The 17,710-nt window shown below is 39.3% G+C and overlaps 1 protein-coding gene across 7 annotated transcripts in view; it reads right to left on the minus strand.

Annotated features, from left to right (window-relative positions):
- tyw1 (tRNA-yW synthesizing protein 1 homolog (S. cerevisiae)) overlaps window positions 1-17,710 on the minus strand; it is a 125,870-nt gene that overhangs the window by 48,726 nt on the left and 59,434 nt on the right. For all 7 annotated transcript variants that reach the window (XM_069912061.1, XM_069912062.1, XM_069912063.1 and 4 more), the window contains 2 exons: window positions 8,624-8,801; window positions 6,400-6,535 (listed from right to left, as the gene is read on the minus strand). In XM_069912061.1, coding sequence (XP_069768162.1) covers window positions 6,400-6,535; window positions 8,624-8,801 — 314 coding nt within the window. The remainder of the gene's footprint in view (window positions 1-6,399; window positions 6,536-8,623; window positions 8,802-17,710) is intronic.

Genomic DNA, 17,710 nt, shown 5'->3' on the forward strand with positions numbered 1-17,710 from the left:
TGTGTGTGCACACTGTGGTCCAGAGATAGATTGTTCAGTTGATTTGGATGTGTACAATCAGATGACAACAGACTTGAACTTGAAATAAGCTGATCTTGGGGAAAATGCATTGAGTTTCAAGATTAAGGCCAACCACAAAGTGATTGCCTTGCATCTTGTTAATGTGCATAGCAAAATTAAGTTCAATTACGAACCGAAGTCTCGAGTTGTAAAGATTGATCAGATAGGATCGTTGTATCCAAGGATGAAAATATTTTCCCCAACAGCATTGTCAATCATTTTTATAGCCTTCATTACATGTAACTATTTGAACTGATGACCTTGCACTCATGCAAGATCCAAGCTCCTTCTTTTAGTCCAAGATTGTGTGATAGCACACCAAATAATGACAGGGAGTTTAAAAGTCGTACAGCCTCATCAATGCAGAAACACAAACACTGGAGATGCTGCTATCTTGAGGAAACAAAGAATTGCTGGAGCTTCCAACAGGTCAGATAGCATCCATGGGTAGGAATGGTCAGTCAGCATTTCAAGTTAAACCCTTTATCAAGTCTTAATAAGAGGTTTCAATTTGAAACATTGACTGGCCATTTCTACCCATGGATCCTATTGGACCTGCTGAGTGTCTCCAGCAATTCTTTGTTTCCTCACAGTTTCATCAATGTCCTATCACTCAATTGATTTCTATCTCACAGATTGTCCGGGGAACTTTGAAAGGTCTTTATTAATGGCCTGCACTGCATAATTTTGGAGCTGATAGTGATCTTGAACACATCCATTGGTAATTCAAATAATGTTGAATGACACTTGGGAAAAACAGCTTGCATCAGATAATGAAGTAACAAGTTTCTCATCAAAATCGTTTATGTTGAGTTTTCCCTGCTTCCTAATTTTCTAATTTGAGGAATTTTGAAAAGTAAACTCTGGCAGATGGATTGTTTGTCGAATGTACACGCATCTTGTTTTTAACCAAGTATAATTCCCATATATACAATGCTGACTTTCAATTCATATGCTTTAGCACCTAGTGGAATCACTAGTAACATTCACCAATGATTCCCAATGAGTGCTAAAGTAACACCTGCCATTCAATTGAATGCTTCTTTGTTTGCCATTAGACTTTCCTCGACAGTAAAATAGCTTTTAAAATATTTTCCTTTGCTGTTCCCTGACCAATGTTACTCTAACCATGGATTGCTCGGACAACACAATAGGCAAAAGGTTCCATTATTGTCACATTTAGAATGTAACGTACATGAAATTCTTTTAACTTTTGTCTACCATAAGACAGACAGAGTCGCCACTTTGTCCAGCGCCCCCCACAGCAGCCTCCAGCACTGGGTGTTCCTCAGCGGTCTCCCCTCCAAGTGCTGACCAGACCTGAGCCTGCTTAGCCTCCGAGATCAGACATTCTCAGGTATATTCGGACTTCTGTCTGTTAGGACACTCTGCACTGCTGCAGGTCACTTTTTTTGTATTAAAAGATGAAACAATATTTGCTATCTATCTTATGTATTTGAGGTTTCTTTTTATTCAATTAGGTTTACTGTTTATAACTTTTTTTTAAAAAAGACCTATTCAGCTGCAGCAGGCAAGAAATTCTGTGCAATTACACAATGCATATGACAATAAATTCATAACTATTATCAAGTTGGAATAATATGTGTTGCTATGTCCAATTTTAAGATTAACAAGTTTTTCTCATTCTACAGAAGCATCCAAAAGAATTGATTCAGTGGCCATTGTAAACATTCTCTGCACTAGTTGCGGAAGAATTTCTTTGGTATCTCTGAACTTTGTTCTTTGCCTCAGATATATTTGTTTAACTGGTTTTTCAGAGACTGAGTGCACAAATTTATAGTTTCCCTCTGCGCTTCAGGTAGATGAATGGCCAGTACTTCAAAATTACATTTGAAAAAAAAATCATCAATTTTCGATGAAGAAAATTGAAATTAGGCTCTCTTTGGGCCACAGGGTCTCCTTCAGGGGCTGTAGCATTCAAAGATCTCCATCCAGTACTAGGTAACCACACTATACTCTTAGTGCACATCTGATGTTAACCCCAACTTGCATGCAAAATTTTAGATTTCCACATCGTTTCGTTGCTAAGAGCACTCAGCGGCAGAAGAAGACAGCTTCTTTCTCTCTGCTCTTAGATTTCTGAATGTCTCACTTTGTCTTTTTATTGCACTATTTTATTTATTTTGAAACGTGGTCAGTGACGCTGCTGCAAAACAACAAATTTCATGACATGTTCATGACAATAAATTCTGAGCTATGCGCACGACACACAGATGTTCTATCTTTAAATTTAAATTTTAAATTTAGACATACAGCATGGTAACAGGCCATTTCGGCCCATGACCCCGTGCCGCCCAATTGCACCCAATTAACCTACACCCCCCCAATACATTTCAGAAACCAGAGACCCGGAGGAAACCCTCACACACACGGGAGGACATACAAACTCTTTACAGGCAATGCGGGATTCAAACTCCAGTCCCGATCGCTGACGGTGTAAACGGTGTAAAACTGCTACACCAACCGTGCCATTAGATTTCTTTAAATTTGTTCTGAGGGCTATTGCTTGCATTAAATAAATAATTGTTTTATGTACAGCTTTTTATTTTCGATTGGCCTAATTTCATTTGTACAAATTTTATTAAAATTAAATGCCTGTAAATGATAAGTAGCACTCTCCCTTTGAAAATAACCTTCACTGATGTAATTTTCAGTTTTGTTATGTTTGCTACATCTCGTCTTTTAGAAAGGGTGATTTCAAATTAATTATCCTTGAGCAGATTTGTCTTTTTATTGTACTTTATTTCACGTTGTGTATGATGAGGCTACTGTAAAAGGAAGAAAAGCCAAGGTATGATTTAGAATGCGTGTTTTAAATATATTGTCTTACTATTCAAGAGCTAACAAATATTGAATAAGGTATTCAAGGAGCTCATTGTGGGAGATAATTGGGAGATGTTGAGGTTATAACAGTGATGGATTGTTAGTGAGAAAACCATTGGAAGGACAAATCATGGATAAGTTTCCCCAGAGACGGAGCAAGGTAGAAAGAGAGCTGGAAGTGGCCCTTCTGAATGCGAGATTGTGGGGTTTAAACAACACTTGCGGTGCATCGGATGACAAATATCTCATATTAAGAAGAAAAAAAAATCAGGCCTTAGTGGGAGCTTCCATTAGGGTCAAGGGACAGTCCTTGTGGTGAGCACCCAAAATATACAAAGGAGGAAAAACCCAACACCCAACTCCAACCCACCAATTTTCCCCTGCAACCGTGTCTGCCTGTCCCGCATCGGACTTGTCAGCCACCAACGAGCCTGCAACTGACGTGGACATTCTACCCCTCCATAAATCTTCGTCCGTGAAGCCAAGCCAAAGAAAAAAAAGATTCCACACCTTAATTGAAGCTTGCCGTCAGACATTAAAAAACTGTCATAAATGAGAGGGCTGTCTGCGCAGGTGAGGGAAGTGCAGGAGTTGCATGTGGGTTTCAACATATAGAGAGGAAGTTGCAGGTATGGGTTTAAAATAACTGGTATGGGATTTTTTAAAAAAAGCCTGGTGTCCTTCGTTGAGAGACAATAAACTTAATACAGGAGGATGATGTGAACCTGTTAGTTAAAATACATGAGCATTATTCCTCATGGAATTACATGACTGGTTGGGAAACACGTGACAACTTCTTTTTAAACAAAAAACAAGGTTAGAATCCGAATGTGCATTTGTCAATATCACTGATATTTAAAAGAAAAAGGAGAATAAAGTACACACATTGAAAATGACCCAGGAATACCGACCGGATAGGATCAAGGTGCAATTTGGGAAGCAGAGGAGCGTTGCACCAAGGCAACCTGGACGACGGTTTAAACAACGGAAAATGCGATCCTTGTTCAGATTCAATCAGTTATTGTCACAAGTCACTCATCAGTTAGTGTAAGGATGCTGTCGATGACAGATGACCAAAGCCATTACTTGTCACAGAGTCCACATTTCAGAGGAATGCTAGAGTGAGGATGAGAAGGACGTTATAAAGTTTATAATTGGGAATAGGAATGAAAATGAGGAGTGGATGAATCTGCAGCTCAAGAAGCTTTGCCAAATGCGCATTATAAAAGGTTGCGAAAGAAGGCACAAAGACAGACAAGAGACCTCAATGGAGAGGCTGAAGCCGAGAGTCATGAAAGAGAAGCTTAGAAGATGAGTGACAAATAAAATCTTGGTGCTGCGCAAGAAAAGGTTGCTGGGCTGATGGGGAAATAAAGAGCCCTGAATAACTAGTAACAGAATGGAAAGACCTTCAGCCAAGCTGCACAAGTGAGATAATACTGCAAAAATTAGTTTTTAAAAAATAAATGCCTGTTAAATTTAGAACTGTTTCGTCATGGACTTTAAAAGCATTCTACCTAAGTGATTCCAGGCAGGTTAAATTAACATTTAACTAAAATACAAGAAAGTGAAATGCCCCCCAGCTTTTTCCTGACATCTTTTAACTGTCAATACCCAGTGAAAGAGTTCAACTGAGACTCAACAATTACCGTACATGCAGTTGAAAGCATTGGAAAGAGTAGCATTGTGAACTTCAAGGAAATTGTGCACAGTATTTTTGCTCCAAATAAAACAAGTCAGCAAATTTGATCCTGAATTATTTAAACACTCCATCCTCTAAATCATAGCAAATTCTGAGAGAAGTTGTACAATATTTTGAAAAAATGGAGCAGTTATCTTACAAGAATCAACAAAAATGTTAATGCAGCATAAAAATAGTGCTAAAACAGATTAAAACAAGAATTAAATGTCAGCACCCAATATTTTCATTCCAGATTAAAAAAATAGTTCCAATAGAGATATTAGAAAGAACAACAGGCATGTCTATAAATGCATTGTACAAAGTGGCGACACAAAATAACATCGTTTCATTAATTTTCAGAACATTAATTTCCACAAGTAACTGCACATAAATATTCTAAAACAAGTTAACCGGTAATTTGATTTTAACAATGAATATGCTATTATTAGCGCTGCCGATACTGCTGTAACAGCAGCACTGCCGCTGGTGCAGACCCATGGAGAGTGGGGAGCAGAAACACAGCGTTCTCGAGAGGTCCATCTGCCCAGTCCGACTGCCGTCAGCTCCGCACGTGGTCTGTAAATGGAGCTGACGGGGGTTTTAATGGAAAAAAATCCCGTGATTGCAAGGCCTGCGCCCACGGTGGCGGCACCTATGATTGGTAGCAGCCATGAGGGGTTACTGACTCCGCGGAATCAGAGGACAGGCGCAGGGCACCAGAAAACAGGGAGACCACCTGAGAAGGAGAAGCAGAGGAGGCAACCCACAGGACAGTGACCACATCAGTTGAAGAAACACACAGGTGGTGGGATGTTAGGAATTTAAGGGAGAGGAACCGACGCAGCCTGTGGGCTGCTGGCGTCTGCAGTTGAGGGATTCACATGAGGCGCTGGTCAGCTGGAGACAGCCACGAGACCAGCTGAAGGGACGCCAGATATCAGAAATGGGATGCGAGAGGATGCTGAAGGGTTCCTGAATATGTCGGTGGTTCAGATCTAGAGTTCTGGCTGCTGATAGTTTGGACTGGACTCTCTGTGGCTACAGGACTGCAGAAGCATTGGAGATGAATCCATGATACTCAGTGACTCTGAAGGGATTCTCTTTTGCTTCTTTTTCTCTGACTGTAAGAGGCACTTCAGGTAATTTCTACTGATGGCGAATCTGTCTCTTACGGCAGACTAAAGCAAATTTTGTGTAATATTGCACTATTTTATTACATAAAAATAAATTGATTCTTGTATAACAGCAGGAAGTACAAATTATTTTTGGAGGAGTAAAGGGAAAAGGATGATAATGGAGATGCAACCCTCAGAAATTGTGACTAAATATATGGATCAATTCGACATGCCATTAGAATCAACACAATGTGGCCCCATCGTACTGCGATCATTGGGGTCCATCAAATGTCATCACGAAAAATGTGGGGTCCTGCTTAATCAGGGTTTCAATTACACGTTCTTGTTGCAGTTGAAATTAAAACACAATTAATCTTATGATCCAGTTCTTGTGTTTGAGCTATCAAAGCATCTGAGTATAAACCCACGTGCATCTGTGCTTGGAACTGCTGTGTCTTTCCCGACGCCCCCACTCCTGCCGGGAATCCAACGCCAGAGTCCAATGACTCAATGTGTTATATCTGAAGTCGCATTAAATCGGGGTTTCACTGTACACACAAATGCATCAGTGTTTAAATACAAACTGCAGATCTTTGCCAATATATAAAAATGTTTTGTGATTCTTCAAAATTGAAATAACACGCCAACATATATTTCATTGATGAAATAGAACAGTTGTAACACTGAATATCTTCATACCTTGTCTGCTAATGCCTTCAAGGATTCAAGATATCTTGACCAAAAATCCTTAAAGAGAGGACGATCAATTTTCTTGAGGCCATCTTTAGTACTTGCATCCACACTGACATAAAGCTGAGTAACTGGCTCAAGATTTCTGAATGAAGAAAAAAATTGGAGCACATTATTCCATGAATTGTGTGTGTTTTCAGTAACAGCTTGTGTGCCGTGATCAAGTTCCTGAAACTGTTTTTGATGTCCATTCGATAAAGGAATTACAAAAAAAAAACATCTTTCCCTCTCCTGCTTCCAAAGTAACCAAGGAAAACATTCTCAAGATTACTCTACCCACTATTTTGGATAAACTGAACTACAAGATGGTGATTATCAAAGCACTTCTCCCCAGTTCAAAAACAAACAAATGTGAAGTGGACTGATCATTTTCTAAACTGGAAAATTGGGCATGCAACTTGGATTCCACTACTCTGTGTGCTCAGACTACTGAATGCCATGGTTCTTGTAATCCAGAAGTATCCAAGTAATCATTTTAAGACGTTATTTTACCCCATAAGTAGAACTACTCATCGATATTTGTAGCTGCATCAGTGAAATCACTAAATGCTTATTATTAAAATATTTTTGAGGTGAAATTTCTAACCTCAAAATAGTGGTTTATATATATATATATATATATATATATATATAAATCTTCATCCGCAAAGCCAAGCCAAAGATATATATATATATAATTAGAAAAGAAAATGACTGCAGAAAGGTGATAAAATAGTCATCCTCCACAATAAAGCAACATTTATCTGAGTGCATTAAGGAACTGGAACAAAAGGGAGGGCAATGTGAATTATCGGCAAAACTCTTTAGCAACTGAATCATATTTGACACATCTGAGCTATATTGTCTTGTCAGAAACTAATCACCATTTTACCTGGAGTTCGCTGGGAAAAATACTTCAGCCAACAATTGTTTCACTATTGACCAATCATCTGTCATTGAACTAGGAATGGGACAGTCTACAGAAGATTCAAATAGGCTCATGTATCATACAAAATAAAACTATAGCAGGAACTGGTCAGAATTTTGGCTTGGACTAACAAATAGTAATTTTAAAAAAGTAACATCCATCTTCCACAAGCCACATGACCATCTTGAAGAAGAAATTTAAATTGGAGCAACCAAATGATTGCTGTAATTATTGGAGTGTTTCCATTCTTCTCAGCAACAGGAAAAGAGCTTCACTTTGGATTTGGGGCAGAAAACCAGGGGACTCCGACCTCCTATCCATTGAAAACATCCATGTGAGGCACTGCTTCAATAAGGCACCCACACCCACTCATAAAAGATCACCATTATCCTGGTTGCAACCTCTTCTTGCTGCTATCTTTGAGAAGAAGGTACTAAAGTTCAGCACCTACAGGTAATCCCCCCCCCTCCCCCCCATTTACTATCAGGTTAATTAACCTCCCCTTGCTACCCTAACTACTAGATTGCAAGGAACCTGTCTGAACTATTGCACTATTTCATTTAGTGCATTTTTTTCTTGCATAAACTATAAGAGTGAATATTTAGTTTTTATTTCCCCTTTGTATTAATTATTTCTTTCCATACTGGGATCATTTAATGCATTGTGGCTGGTTTTTTTTTTAAATAGCTTTTTGGTTATAGGAAGTAAGAATTTGGTGTGTGTGTGTGTGTGTGTGTGTGTGTGTGTGTGTGTGTGTGTGTGTGTGTGTGTGTGTGTGTGTGTGTGTGTGTGTGTGTGTGTGTGTGTGTGTGTGTGTGTGTACATGATCATTAAATTTACTGCCTTCTCCAAATGTGGTTGGCCATTTGAGTTTATTATAGAGATTATATTCTAAACTGAATTCAAAGACAAATCTCAACTATTATATGAATTGGACAACGATGAGACATGGTAAGATGTATATATATTAAAAAAATATAACCATGAAAAAGTGATGATCAACTCAATAACTAAGAGTTTTAATCCATTTAAAAATTAATTTTCTATTAATCAATTCCCTCAATATGCAATTCCTTGATGCATGAAATGCAAATTTTAAAAGAAAATGCAGATCAGTCGTCACAATATGACATGCAGTGAAATGTTTGTAATTAACAAACCCTCTCCTCAAAATGCATTAAAAATAACAGTACAATTTCCTTTTAAGTTAATTTTCTTGTACGTATTGAGAGTTCATCTGTAAGAAGCTGTGAATTTCATCCTCACCTGATTTCCTCAGGAAACTGGGCATTAGTTACAAGGAAACTGGAAATTTTTTGATGGTGCAACAGCTTTAAAAACTGGTTGATTTTTGGGTACATGATTGGCTCTCCTACTAATGATAATGCACAGTGTTTCACCACCATACCCTCTGCATAGCGTTCAGCTTTTACTCCAGGTACACCTGGAAAAACAACAGCAGATATTTGAGTAAGAACTTAACATTTTTGTGGTATGCCTGGAGAAAATTACCAGCATTTATTCACCCAATTTTAAAAAAAATTGAAGATATCACTTCTATAAACTGCAAATATAGAACATAACCAACTGCATTTTAAACATACTGCCAATCTAAAAAAAAACACTTGCAGTTAAACATCAGCTTAGAGTAGGAAGATGGATCTTTGTTTGCAAGCTTTATTATGTGACATTCTGATTGGTTGAATATCAGCATCGATGACTTTTGAATGAAAGTTTCAAAACCCATTTATTTGTTCCACATGATTATTAATTTTTACACTGGACAATGGTGGCAAAGTTGGGGTTCACTGACCATTTCTAATTTCTCGATATTTTTACACACCTCTCTGGTTATCTAGGCCAGAGGTAATTTGCTATGTTGAAGTGAGGAGAGCATCATAAACAGACCAGGCAGAATGCGGACCCCGATCAACCTTTCCGAAGAACTGCAGGGAAACAGTTTGGTTGAGCTAGTGGAGTTGTTCTAGTGAACCGGTGCGGACTCGAAAGGTCGACATGGCCTGTTTCCATTCCGTAAATGGTTATATGGTTATATGGTTTTACATAGTAAAACAAGTAACCTGGCTGGACATTTTTGTTTTAATTGCAAAATATTTTTTTCTTTCATTGTTAAATTTCTAAAAATTAGTTAATTTATCCATTTGTAATCTAATATTCAGATTAAAAAAGCTATTGCAGAAGCTAACTATACAGGAAGGTTTGTTCACCTGATCAAACATTGTATCTTGAATAAAAAGTAATGAATCAAATAGTTCGCAAGGGATGATATTTCAAAGCCATTCTGATGTGTCAATGTAAATGCTACTTTATCAAAGCAGCCGTAGCTATAAAATGTGATGAGTATTCACTAATATTTACTCAAATAGGGTTCTGTGCAGTTAAATCTCTTCAAAGTGCATTTTTTAAAATGCCAGATTACAAGACCTAATCTGACTTAAATCAGACTTTATTAATAAGCTGTTAACCAAGCTGGCAAAGAACACAATTTTCAAGATGTTATCTGAATTTTTCTCTTTCTGGCCAGCTCTGATTCATCTTTGAGTGCAGTAGAAAAAGATTTATACACGAATAACAGCAGTAGAAAGGGTAGCTTGAAGAAAATCAACAAAATAATTTTTCCTTGTTCACCAAAACTTCAACTGTACAAAATACTTTTAATAAAAAGATAAAAAAGGAAATACAGTGTAGTTTAAGAACAAGATTCATTTTTAAAAAATCCTTTGAGGTTAACAGCAAAGGCCTCAAGGCAAACATTTTGCCCAGGGCCATTATGCTCTGAACTGAACACAAAATGTAAACTGAACATGCCCAGTCTATCCATTTTTTTTAAGATGGATGATTATTATTTTGTAATTTTTAGGCAGCAATTTTCTTTTATATTAAATAATTTTGGTTACTAATTTTGAAAGTTAGATGGCGAATTCTGCTATAAAAGTATTTTTTTTTAAATACCAAGCTATCATTTTTGATTGGGTGGGGGTATGTGTGTGGGGGGGGAGGAGGTGTGTGGGGGGGAGGGGGTGTGTGGGGGGGGAGGGGGTGTGTTGGGGGGGAAGGGGGTGTGTGGGGAGGAGGGGGTGTGTGGGGGGGAGGGGGTGTGTGGGGGAGGGATGTGGGGAGGGGGGTGTGGGGAGGGGGTTGTGGGGAGGGGGGCGTGGGGAGGGGGGCGTGGGGAGGGGGTGTGGGGAGGGGGTGTGGGGAGGGGGTGTGGGGAGGGGTTGTGGGGAGGGGGGTGTGGGGAGGGGGGTGTGGGGGGGTGTGTGTGTGGGGGGTGTATGGGGGGGTGGGTGGGTGGGGGTATGTGTGCGTTTGTGTGGACACGTGTAAAAACTGAAGTAAATAGTAAGAAGGTTGAGAAAGAGAGGAAAGGAGTGAGAAAAGTGATAACACAGGGACAGAAGTGGGTGGTTTAACTTGGATGATGATGTGCAGGGAGACAGCAACAAAGTACAATCTTGGAAAACCTACTACCAGCCAGAGAGACATGTTTTTTGCAGTTCTTTGCTCCTACCAATGTCTCTCCCCAACCTACCTTATCATTTCATGTCATGACCTCTATTGTTCAAAGCCACTTTCCCAGCTGTGATTTTTTTTTTAATAAATGATTTCAGGAAGTCCTAGGAAATTGTACATCTCACAGCCTACATGCAATAATCATTATCTCAAGAAGTTACATCAGATCACACAGCTTGGCACATAGACCAATTTATTTCCAGATTTAACTATAGCAACTAGTACATTTTTAACAACTGAGAAGCTCATTGACATCTTTGGTCCTGTTTTTGAATAAAGGTGAATCTTTAATGAACTACAACAAACTCGCTATCATTTACCCACCTGTACCAAGCTGCTTCTTGCTTCCTCAGCCTGAAAAAGCTATCTTTGTTGCAATGTTTATGATTTGAATTTTTGATTCATGCACAAAATCTATGGATATTTGATGAAAGCGAAAGGGAAACACAAATTAATTAATCTCCAACCCTCTACCCGTCATTATTTCTGAGGGTCTGAGAGAAAATTGAGTATAAGGAGACTTCAGATTTGGGAATCATTGAAGATGCCCTGGATGCACAGGTTAAAAAGAAATGCAAGTGAATTGTGTACTCATGAGCAAGATATGAAGGAAATGGGAAACAATATCGGCTCGCCACTTGAGAAGGTCAGAAGTAATGGTGGAGTATCTTTGAAGTATGACAGCATCATGAACAGATCTTGGGAATTAGCAGGACAGAAATGATCATGAAATTCTCCAAAGGCACAGCATGAATTCTGGCCAGAAATCACACTGGAAACAACCTTTTGATTCTAAAATTAACCAAAGTGCCTTTAAAAATATTGAAGAGCCCCTGGGGTCTGTTGTCATCTAGAAAGCACGTCAGACAGTAATAGGGAGCAAGTAAATGATCTGTACTATAGAAGTTGGAAATAGGCAATACAAGATAAGGAAAATAACTATTCACACAACAGCAACCTACAAAGTCTAACACTGTAGAGACCGTTTAGCTCATGGCTGGTTCTTTGAAGAGTAACAATTCATTGCATGCCAGACCTTAGTAATTTTTCCTTTTCGAGTACTTAGCCAATTCTCTACAAAATGTAACAAATGAATCTACTTCCATGATTTTTTTCAGGAGGTGTAGTTCAAAATGAAGGGACCACATGATTTGGTATTAATGGGGCTACGAGAACAGTGAAAATAGCTTTGGGCAGCAAAAGTGGGCTCTGGGTAGCTAAAGTGGCTATTCACAATAAAAAGAAACACTGAAAACATACAAAGGATAGGCAATAGAAAGATATCATTTTAATAAGCATTCACAGACAGATAATGAGCCTTAAGCTACAGACCTAAGAGTGTATCTCCAAATTTTTTAAAAATCCCAAAACATTAATAGCACTGTGCAGAAGCCATAATAATACAAAATTCATTTAGAAAAGTTCAAAATTTTAATTATTGTTTTCAACTTTCAGGAAAGTTGATGAAGGCAACTTCATGGATGTTGTCCACATGGACTTTAGTAAGGTCTTTGACAAGATCCCACATGGGAAGTCAGTAATGAATGTTCAATCGCTCAGTGTTCATGGTGAAGTAGTAAATTGGGTAAGACTGGTTTTATGGGAGAAGCCAGAGAGTGATAATGGATGATTGCCTCCCTGACTGGGGGCCTGCGACTCGAAGTGTGCTTCAGGGATTGGTGCTGTGTCCACTGTTTGTCATCTATATCAATGATCTACATAATAATGGTATAAATTGAATCAGCACAAAAAATTGGAGGTGTAAAGGACAGGGGGATCCATTTAAAAAATGGGCTGCAAAATGGAAGATGGAATTCAATGCAGACAAATTTAAGGTGGGGCACTTTGGAAGAACAAAGCAAGGTTGATATACACAGTAAAAGGTAGGCCAGTGAGGCATGTGATTGGACAGAGGGATTGGAAATACAGATAAATAATTCCCTGAAAGTGGTGTCACAGGTAGATAGGGTTGTAATAAAAGTTTTTGGCACATTAGCCTTCATAATTCGAAGTATTGAGCGTAGGTGTTGGGCTGTTAAGGCAAAGTTGTACAAGATATTGATGTGGCCAAATTTGGAGTATTGTGTGCAGTTTTGGTCGCCTACCTACAGGAAGGATATCAATAAGATTGAAAGAGTGTAGAGATTTACAAGGATGTTGCCAGGACTTGAGTTCCATGGAAATGTGATACCAGGTAGGACTTTAATTCCCTGAAGTGCAGAAGAATGAAGGGAGATTTGATAGAGGTGTACAAAATGATGATGGGCATATCAATAGAGTAAACGTAAGCAGGCTTTTCCCACTGAGGTGAGGCAATATTAAAAACTAGATGACATGGGTTGAAGGTGAAAGGTTTAAGGGGAACTTCTTTACACAGAGAGTGGTGGGAGTGTGGAACGAGCTGCCAGCTGAATTAGTAAATGCAAGCTCAATTTTGAATTTAAGAAAAATTTTGAAGCCCATACATAGAGAGGAGTATGGAGTGATATGGTCTGGGTGCAGGTCAGTGGGACTAGGCAGAAAAATAGATTAACACAGACTAGAAGGCCCAAGGTCCTGTTTCTATACTGTAGTGTTCTATGGTTTATAAGAAAAATCAAAAAACAAATGCTATTGGTTTTGAATTGATTGGCTCAGTTGAATAACCTTGTTTTAATGTTAGATTGTTTTGCTGCTCATTCTTGATATCGGTTGCATTCCTATTTACAGCCTCCAAGTACTTTATTCATTACTCACCTACCTTATTCTTATTTGTCGCTCTTTTATCATCTAATTTCACATTTATAATATGTGACACATCATGCATCAGGCTGAATACATGTAGTAACACCCATATTGTGTATAACGCAGCTGATAAATGAATGACAAATTATATGTTTAATGATTAAATCCTCTGAACTTATGTTGTACCTTATGTTGTACCTTTACTATCAGAGTAAACTGAGGTCCTCCATCAGCCAGCTCCCCACCATGACTACCAGCCCCCCCACATCTCCATCGGGCACACAAAACTCAAAACGGTCAACCAGTTTACCTATCTCGGCTGCACCATTTCATCAGATGCAAGGATCGACAACGAGATAGACAACAGACTCGCCAAGGCAAATAGCGCCTTTGGAAGACTACACAAAAGAGTCTGGAAAAACAACCAACTGAAAAACCTCTCAAAGATAAGCGTATACAGAGCCGTTGTCATACCCACACTCCTGTTCGGCTCCAAATCATGGGTCCTCTACCGGCATCACCTACGGCTCCTAGAACGCTTCCACCAGCGTTGTCTCCGCTCCATCCTCAACATCCATTGGAGCGCTTTCATCCCTAACGTCGAAGTACTCGAGATGGCAGAAGTCGACAGCATCGAGTCCACGCTGCTGAAGATCCAGCTGCGCTGGGTGGGTCACGTCTCCAGAATGGAGGACCATCGCCTTCCCAAGATCGTGTTATATGGCGAGCTCTCCACTGGCCACCGTGACAGAGGTGCACCAAAGAAGAGGTACAAGGACTGCCTAAAGAAATCTCTTGGTGCCTGCCACATTGACCACTGCCAGTGGGCTGATATCGCCTCAAACCGTGCATCTTGGCGCCTCACAGTTTGGCGGGCAGCAACCTCCTTTGAAGAAGACCGCAGAGCCCTCCTCACTGACAAAAGGCAAAGGAGGAAAAACCCAACACCCAACCCCAACCAACCAATTTTCCCCTGCAGCCGCTGCAACCGTGTCTGCCTGTCCCGCATCGGACTTGTCAGCCACAAACGAGCCTGCAGCTGACGTGGACTTTTACCCCCTCCATAAATCTTCGTCCGCGAATCCAAGCCAAAGAAAACTTCTTCCTGAATTTTGTTTACCCCTGCAAACGAATACTATCACAATTCAGATCAGTCTTTACATGTGCACATACAAAGCAAGTTGCATCATAAGATTAATTCTTAAAAATACTTTATCAATAAATCCATCCATATCTCAACTGCTGAATATCGAACACAAGAACATGAGAAAAAGGAGTAGGCCATCTCACCCCATCTCGCACCCTTCGCCATTCAATATGATTATGGGTGATAATTATGATAGGCTCATCCCAATCTACCTGCCTTTTCCCCATATCCCTTAATTCCCCATATCCCTTAATTCCCCATATCCCTTAATTCCCCATATCCCTTAATTCCCCATATCCCTTAATTCCCCATATCCCTTAATTCCCCATATCCCTTAATTCCCCATATCCCTTAATTCCCCATATCCCTTAATTCCCCATATCCCTTAATTCCCCATATCCCTTAATTCCCCATGCTATGTAAAAATCTATGCAATTTTATATATATTTACTGAGGTAGCTTCCACTGCTTCAAAGCGTAAAGAGTTCCATAGATTCACCATCCTCTGGGAAAAGCAGATCCTACTCATCTCCGTCCTAAATCTACTACCCTGAATCTTGAGGCTATGTCCCTTAGTTCTAGTCTTACCTACTAGTGGAAACAACTTATCTACTTCTATCTTATCTTTCATAATTTTATACGTTTCTATAATATCCTTTCTCATTCTTCTGAATTCCAGCGAGTACAGTCCCAGACAACTCATTGGCTAATCCCCTCATCTCTGGGATCAATCTAGTGGACTATCTTCAAAGCCAGTATATCCTTCCTCAAGCACGGAGACCAGAACTGCACTCTGTACTCAAGATGCGGCCGCACCAGTACCCTTCTTGATAGGCTGCTGTACCTCCAAACCAATTTTTGTGATTCATGCACAAACACTCCCAAATCCTTCTGTACAGAAGCATGCGGCAATCACTTGCCACTTAAATAACAATTTGATCTTCCATTCTTCTTCTTTCCAAAATGAATAACCTCACATTTACCTCCATCTGCCGGACCCTTGCCCATTTACTGAGCCTACCTAAATCACTGCAGCCTCTCCATATCCTCAGCACAATTTTCTTTTCCACTCAATTTGTTGTCATCAGCAAAGTTAGACACACCACATTGTTCCTTCTTCTAGAAAGTCAGTGTGTAAAATAAATAGTTGCAGGCCCAGCACTGACCCCTGTGGCTCACCAATCATTATTAACCAGAGAAACACCCCAATACCCCAACTCTCTGCTTTTTAATGGTTAACCAATCCTCTATCCATGCTAATACATCACCCAAACTTTATGCATCCTCATCTACTGGATCTCTGCAAATCCATATCATTCTGTCTTTAAAGAACTTCAGTAAGTATGTCAAACAGGACCTGTCTTTGCTGAATCCATGCTGCATCTGCCTGATGGTTCCAATTTGTTCCAGATGCCTCGCTATATCTTCTTTAGTGATAGCTTCAACCATGTTCTCAACTACAGATATTAAACTAACTGGCCTCTAGTGACCTTGCCTCGACACTGACCCTTTTACTTGCTTTCCCAGTTGTAGAATGTGCAATATCTTGAATAAAGAAACAGCAGGTCAATGGAGAATTCATGTAACACTCCAGCCTTCTCTTACTACTGCTTTTGACTCAGTGGAGTACACTGATGAGGTAGTATTGACTAGATTGAATTTGTCCTGATATTTGTGTGTAGGACATGCAGGCTATTTTATACATTGTTTGGGACATGTCAGTATTGCGGTTGAGTTGGAGCCACTTCTTCATAGACAAGTGCTGGGTTTACAGCCTTTTCTATATCCAATGCTCAGTGATTTCTTCATACTACTTGGAGAAAGCTGACTGAAACCTATCAATGGTGCAGCTCGTAAGTGAGCCAAATCAGTCCGGAATTTTCACACAATCCTTGTGACTACATGCTTTTCCTCCAAGTACTCCAGTATCCTCCTACAAATTAATTGGCCTCTGCAAACTGTGTGTAGCTGAGTGATAGAATCTGGTGGGAGTTGATGGGACTATTGGGTGAATAAAATGTTAATTACGGCTGGAGAACTAGGTACATGATGATCACACAGTGGACCGGAAGGCCTCTTTCAGGGCTTAATTACCCTTTGATGCTTTTCTACCATATAGTAGCAATCTCAGGATCACAAAAAAGAGATGAATCATTCACTGAGCACTTCTGACAAAATCATTGCAAGTTCTTAAGTTTTTTTTGTGCTTTTCCATTCCTGTGCTTGGCTTTACTAATGACTGATGATAGGAATGTAAATTAAAACCATTTCTTATGAGCTAATACAATCTTTAACATGTTAGCCACAACTGACATAATTTTCCAATTGAGCTTTTGTGCCTTAAAGCGGTATATATTTATGATTACCAATGTATATTAATCATTTAAGTGTTAGCCATTAGGGTTCATGACCATCATACCCTTCCATGTACATTCCCAATCTACCAAAACCAACTCCACCTTTGCAATATATGTTATTGAGAGGTGCAACCCTGGTTTTTCATTGAACTACATCTTTGCATAAAATTCCCTCGTATTATGATCAGGAAAAGGGCCTTTCATTACAAGATTGTTAATCAATTTTCTCAGATTTAAAAGAGTTTGGTCCCTCATTGGGACCTCCACACACCATCTCTCTGTGAACTTGTTCTCCTAACATCATTACAAATTTGATCTGTTTAATCGATACATGGATTAAAATTTTGCAAGTTTATTTTATTACCCCCTATACATGCAACTCTAATCCCCGATTTAAAGCATGCCTTAAATTATTACTATTTAGAGGTCTATAGTAAACTCCCCCAACATTTTCTGTCACATTTCTGTTCCAAAGCTCTGCACAAATGGATTCTACAATTTCAATTTCTGACCTATGACCCCTCTTCTCTAGATTTCACATCTTTTTCAATTTTTTTTCTATTTCTTCTAAAAAAAATTAAGAATTTCACA

This window comes from Narcine bancroftii, chromosome 14 (genome assembly GCF_036971445.1).
Source record: "Narcine bancroftii isolate sNarBan1 chromosome 14, sNarBan1.hap1, whole genome shotgun sequence".
NCBI classification, from domain to species: domain Eukaryota; kingdom Metazoa; phylum Chordata; class Chondrichthyes; order Torpediniformes; family Narcinidae; genus Narcine; species Narcine bancroftii.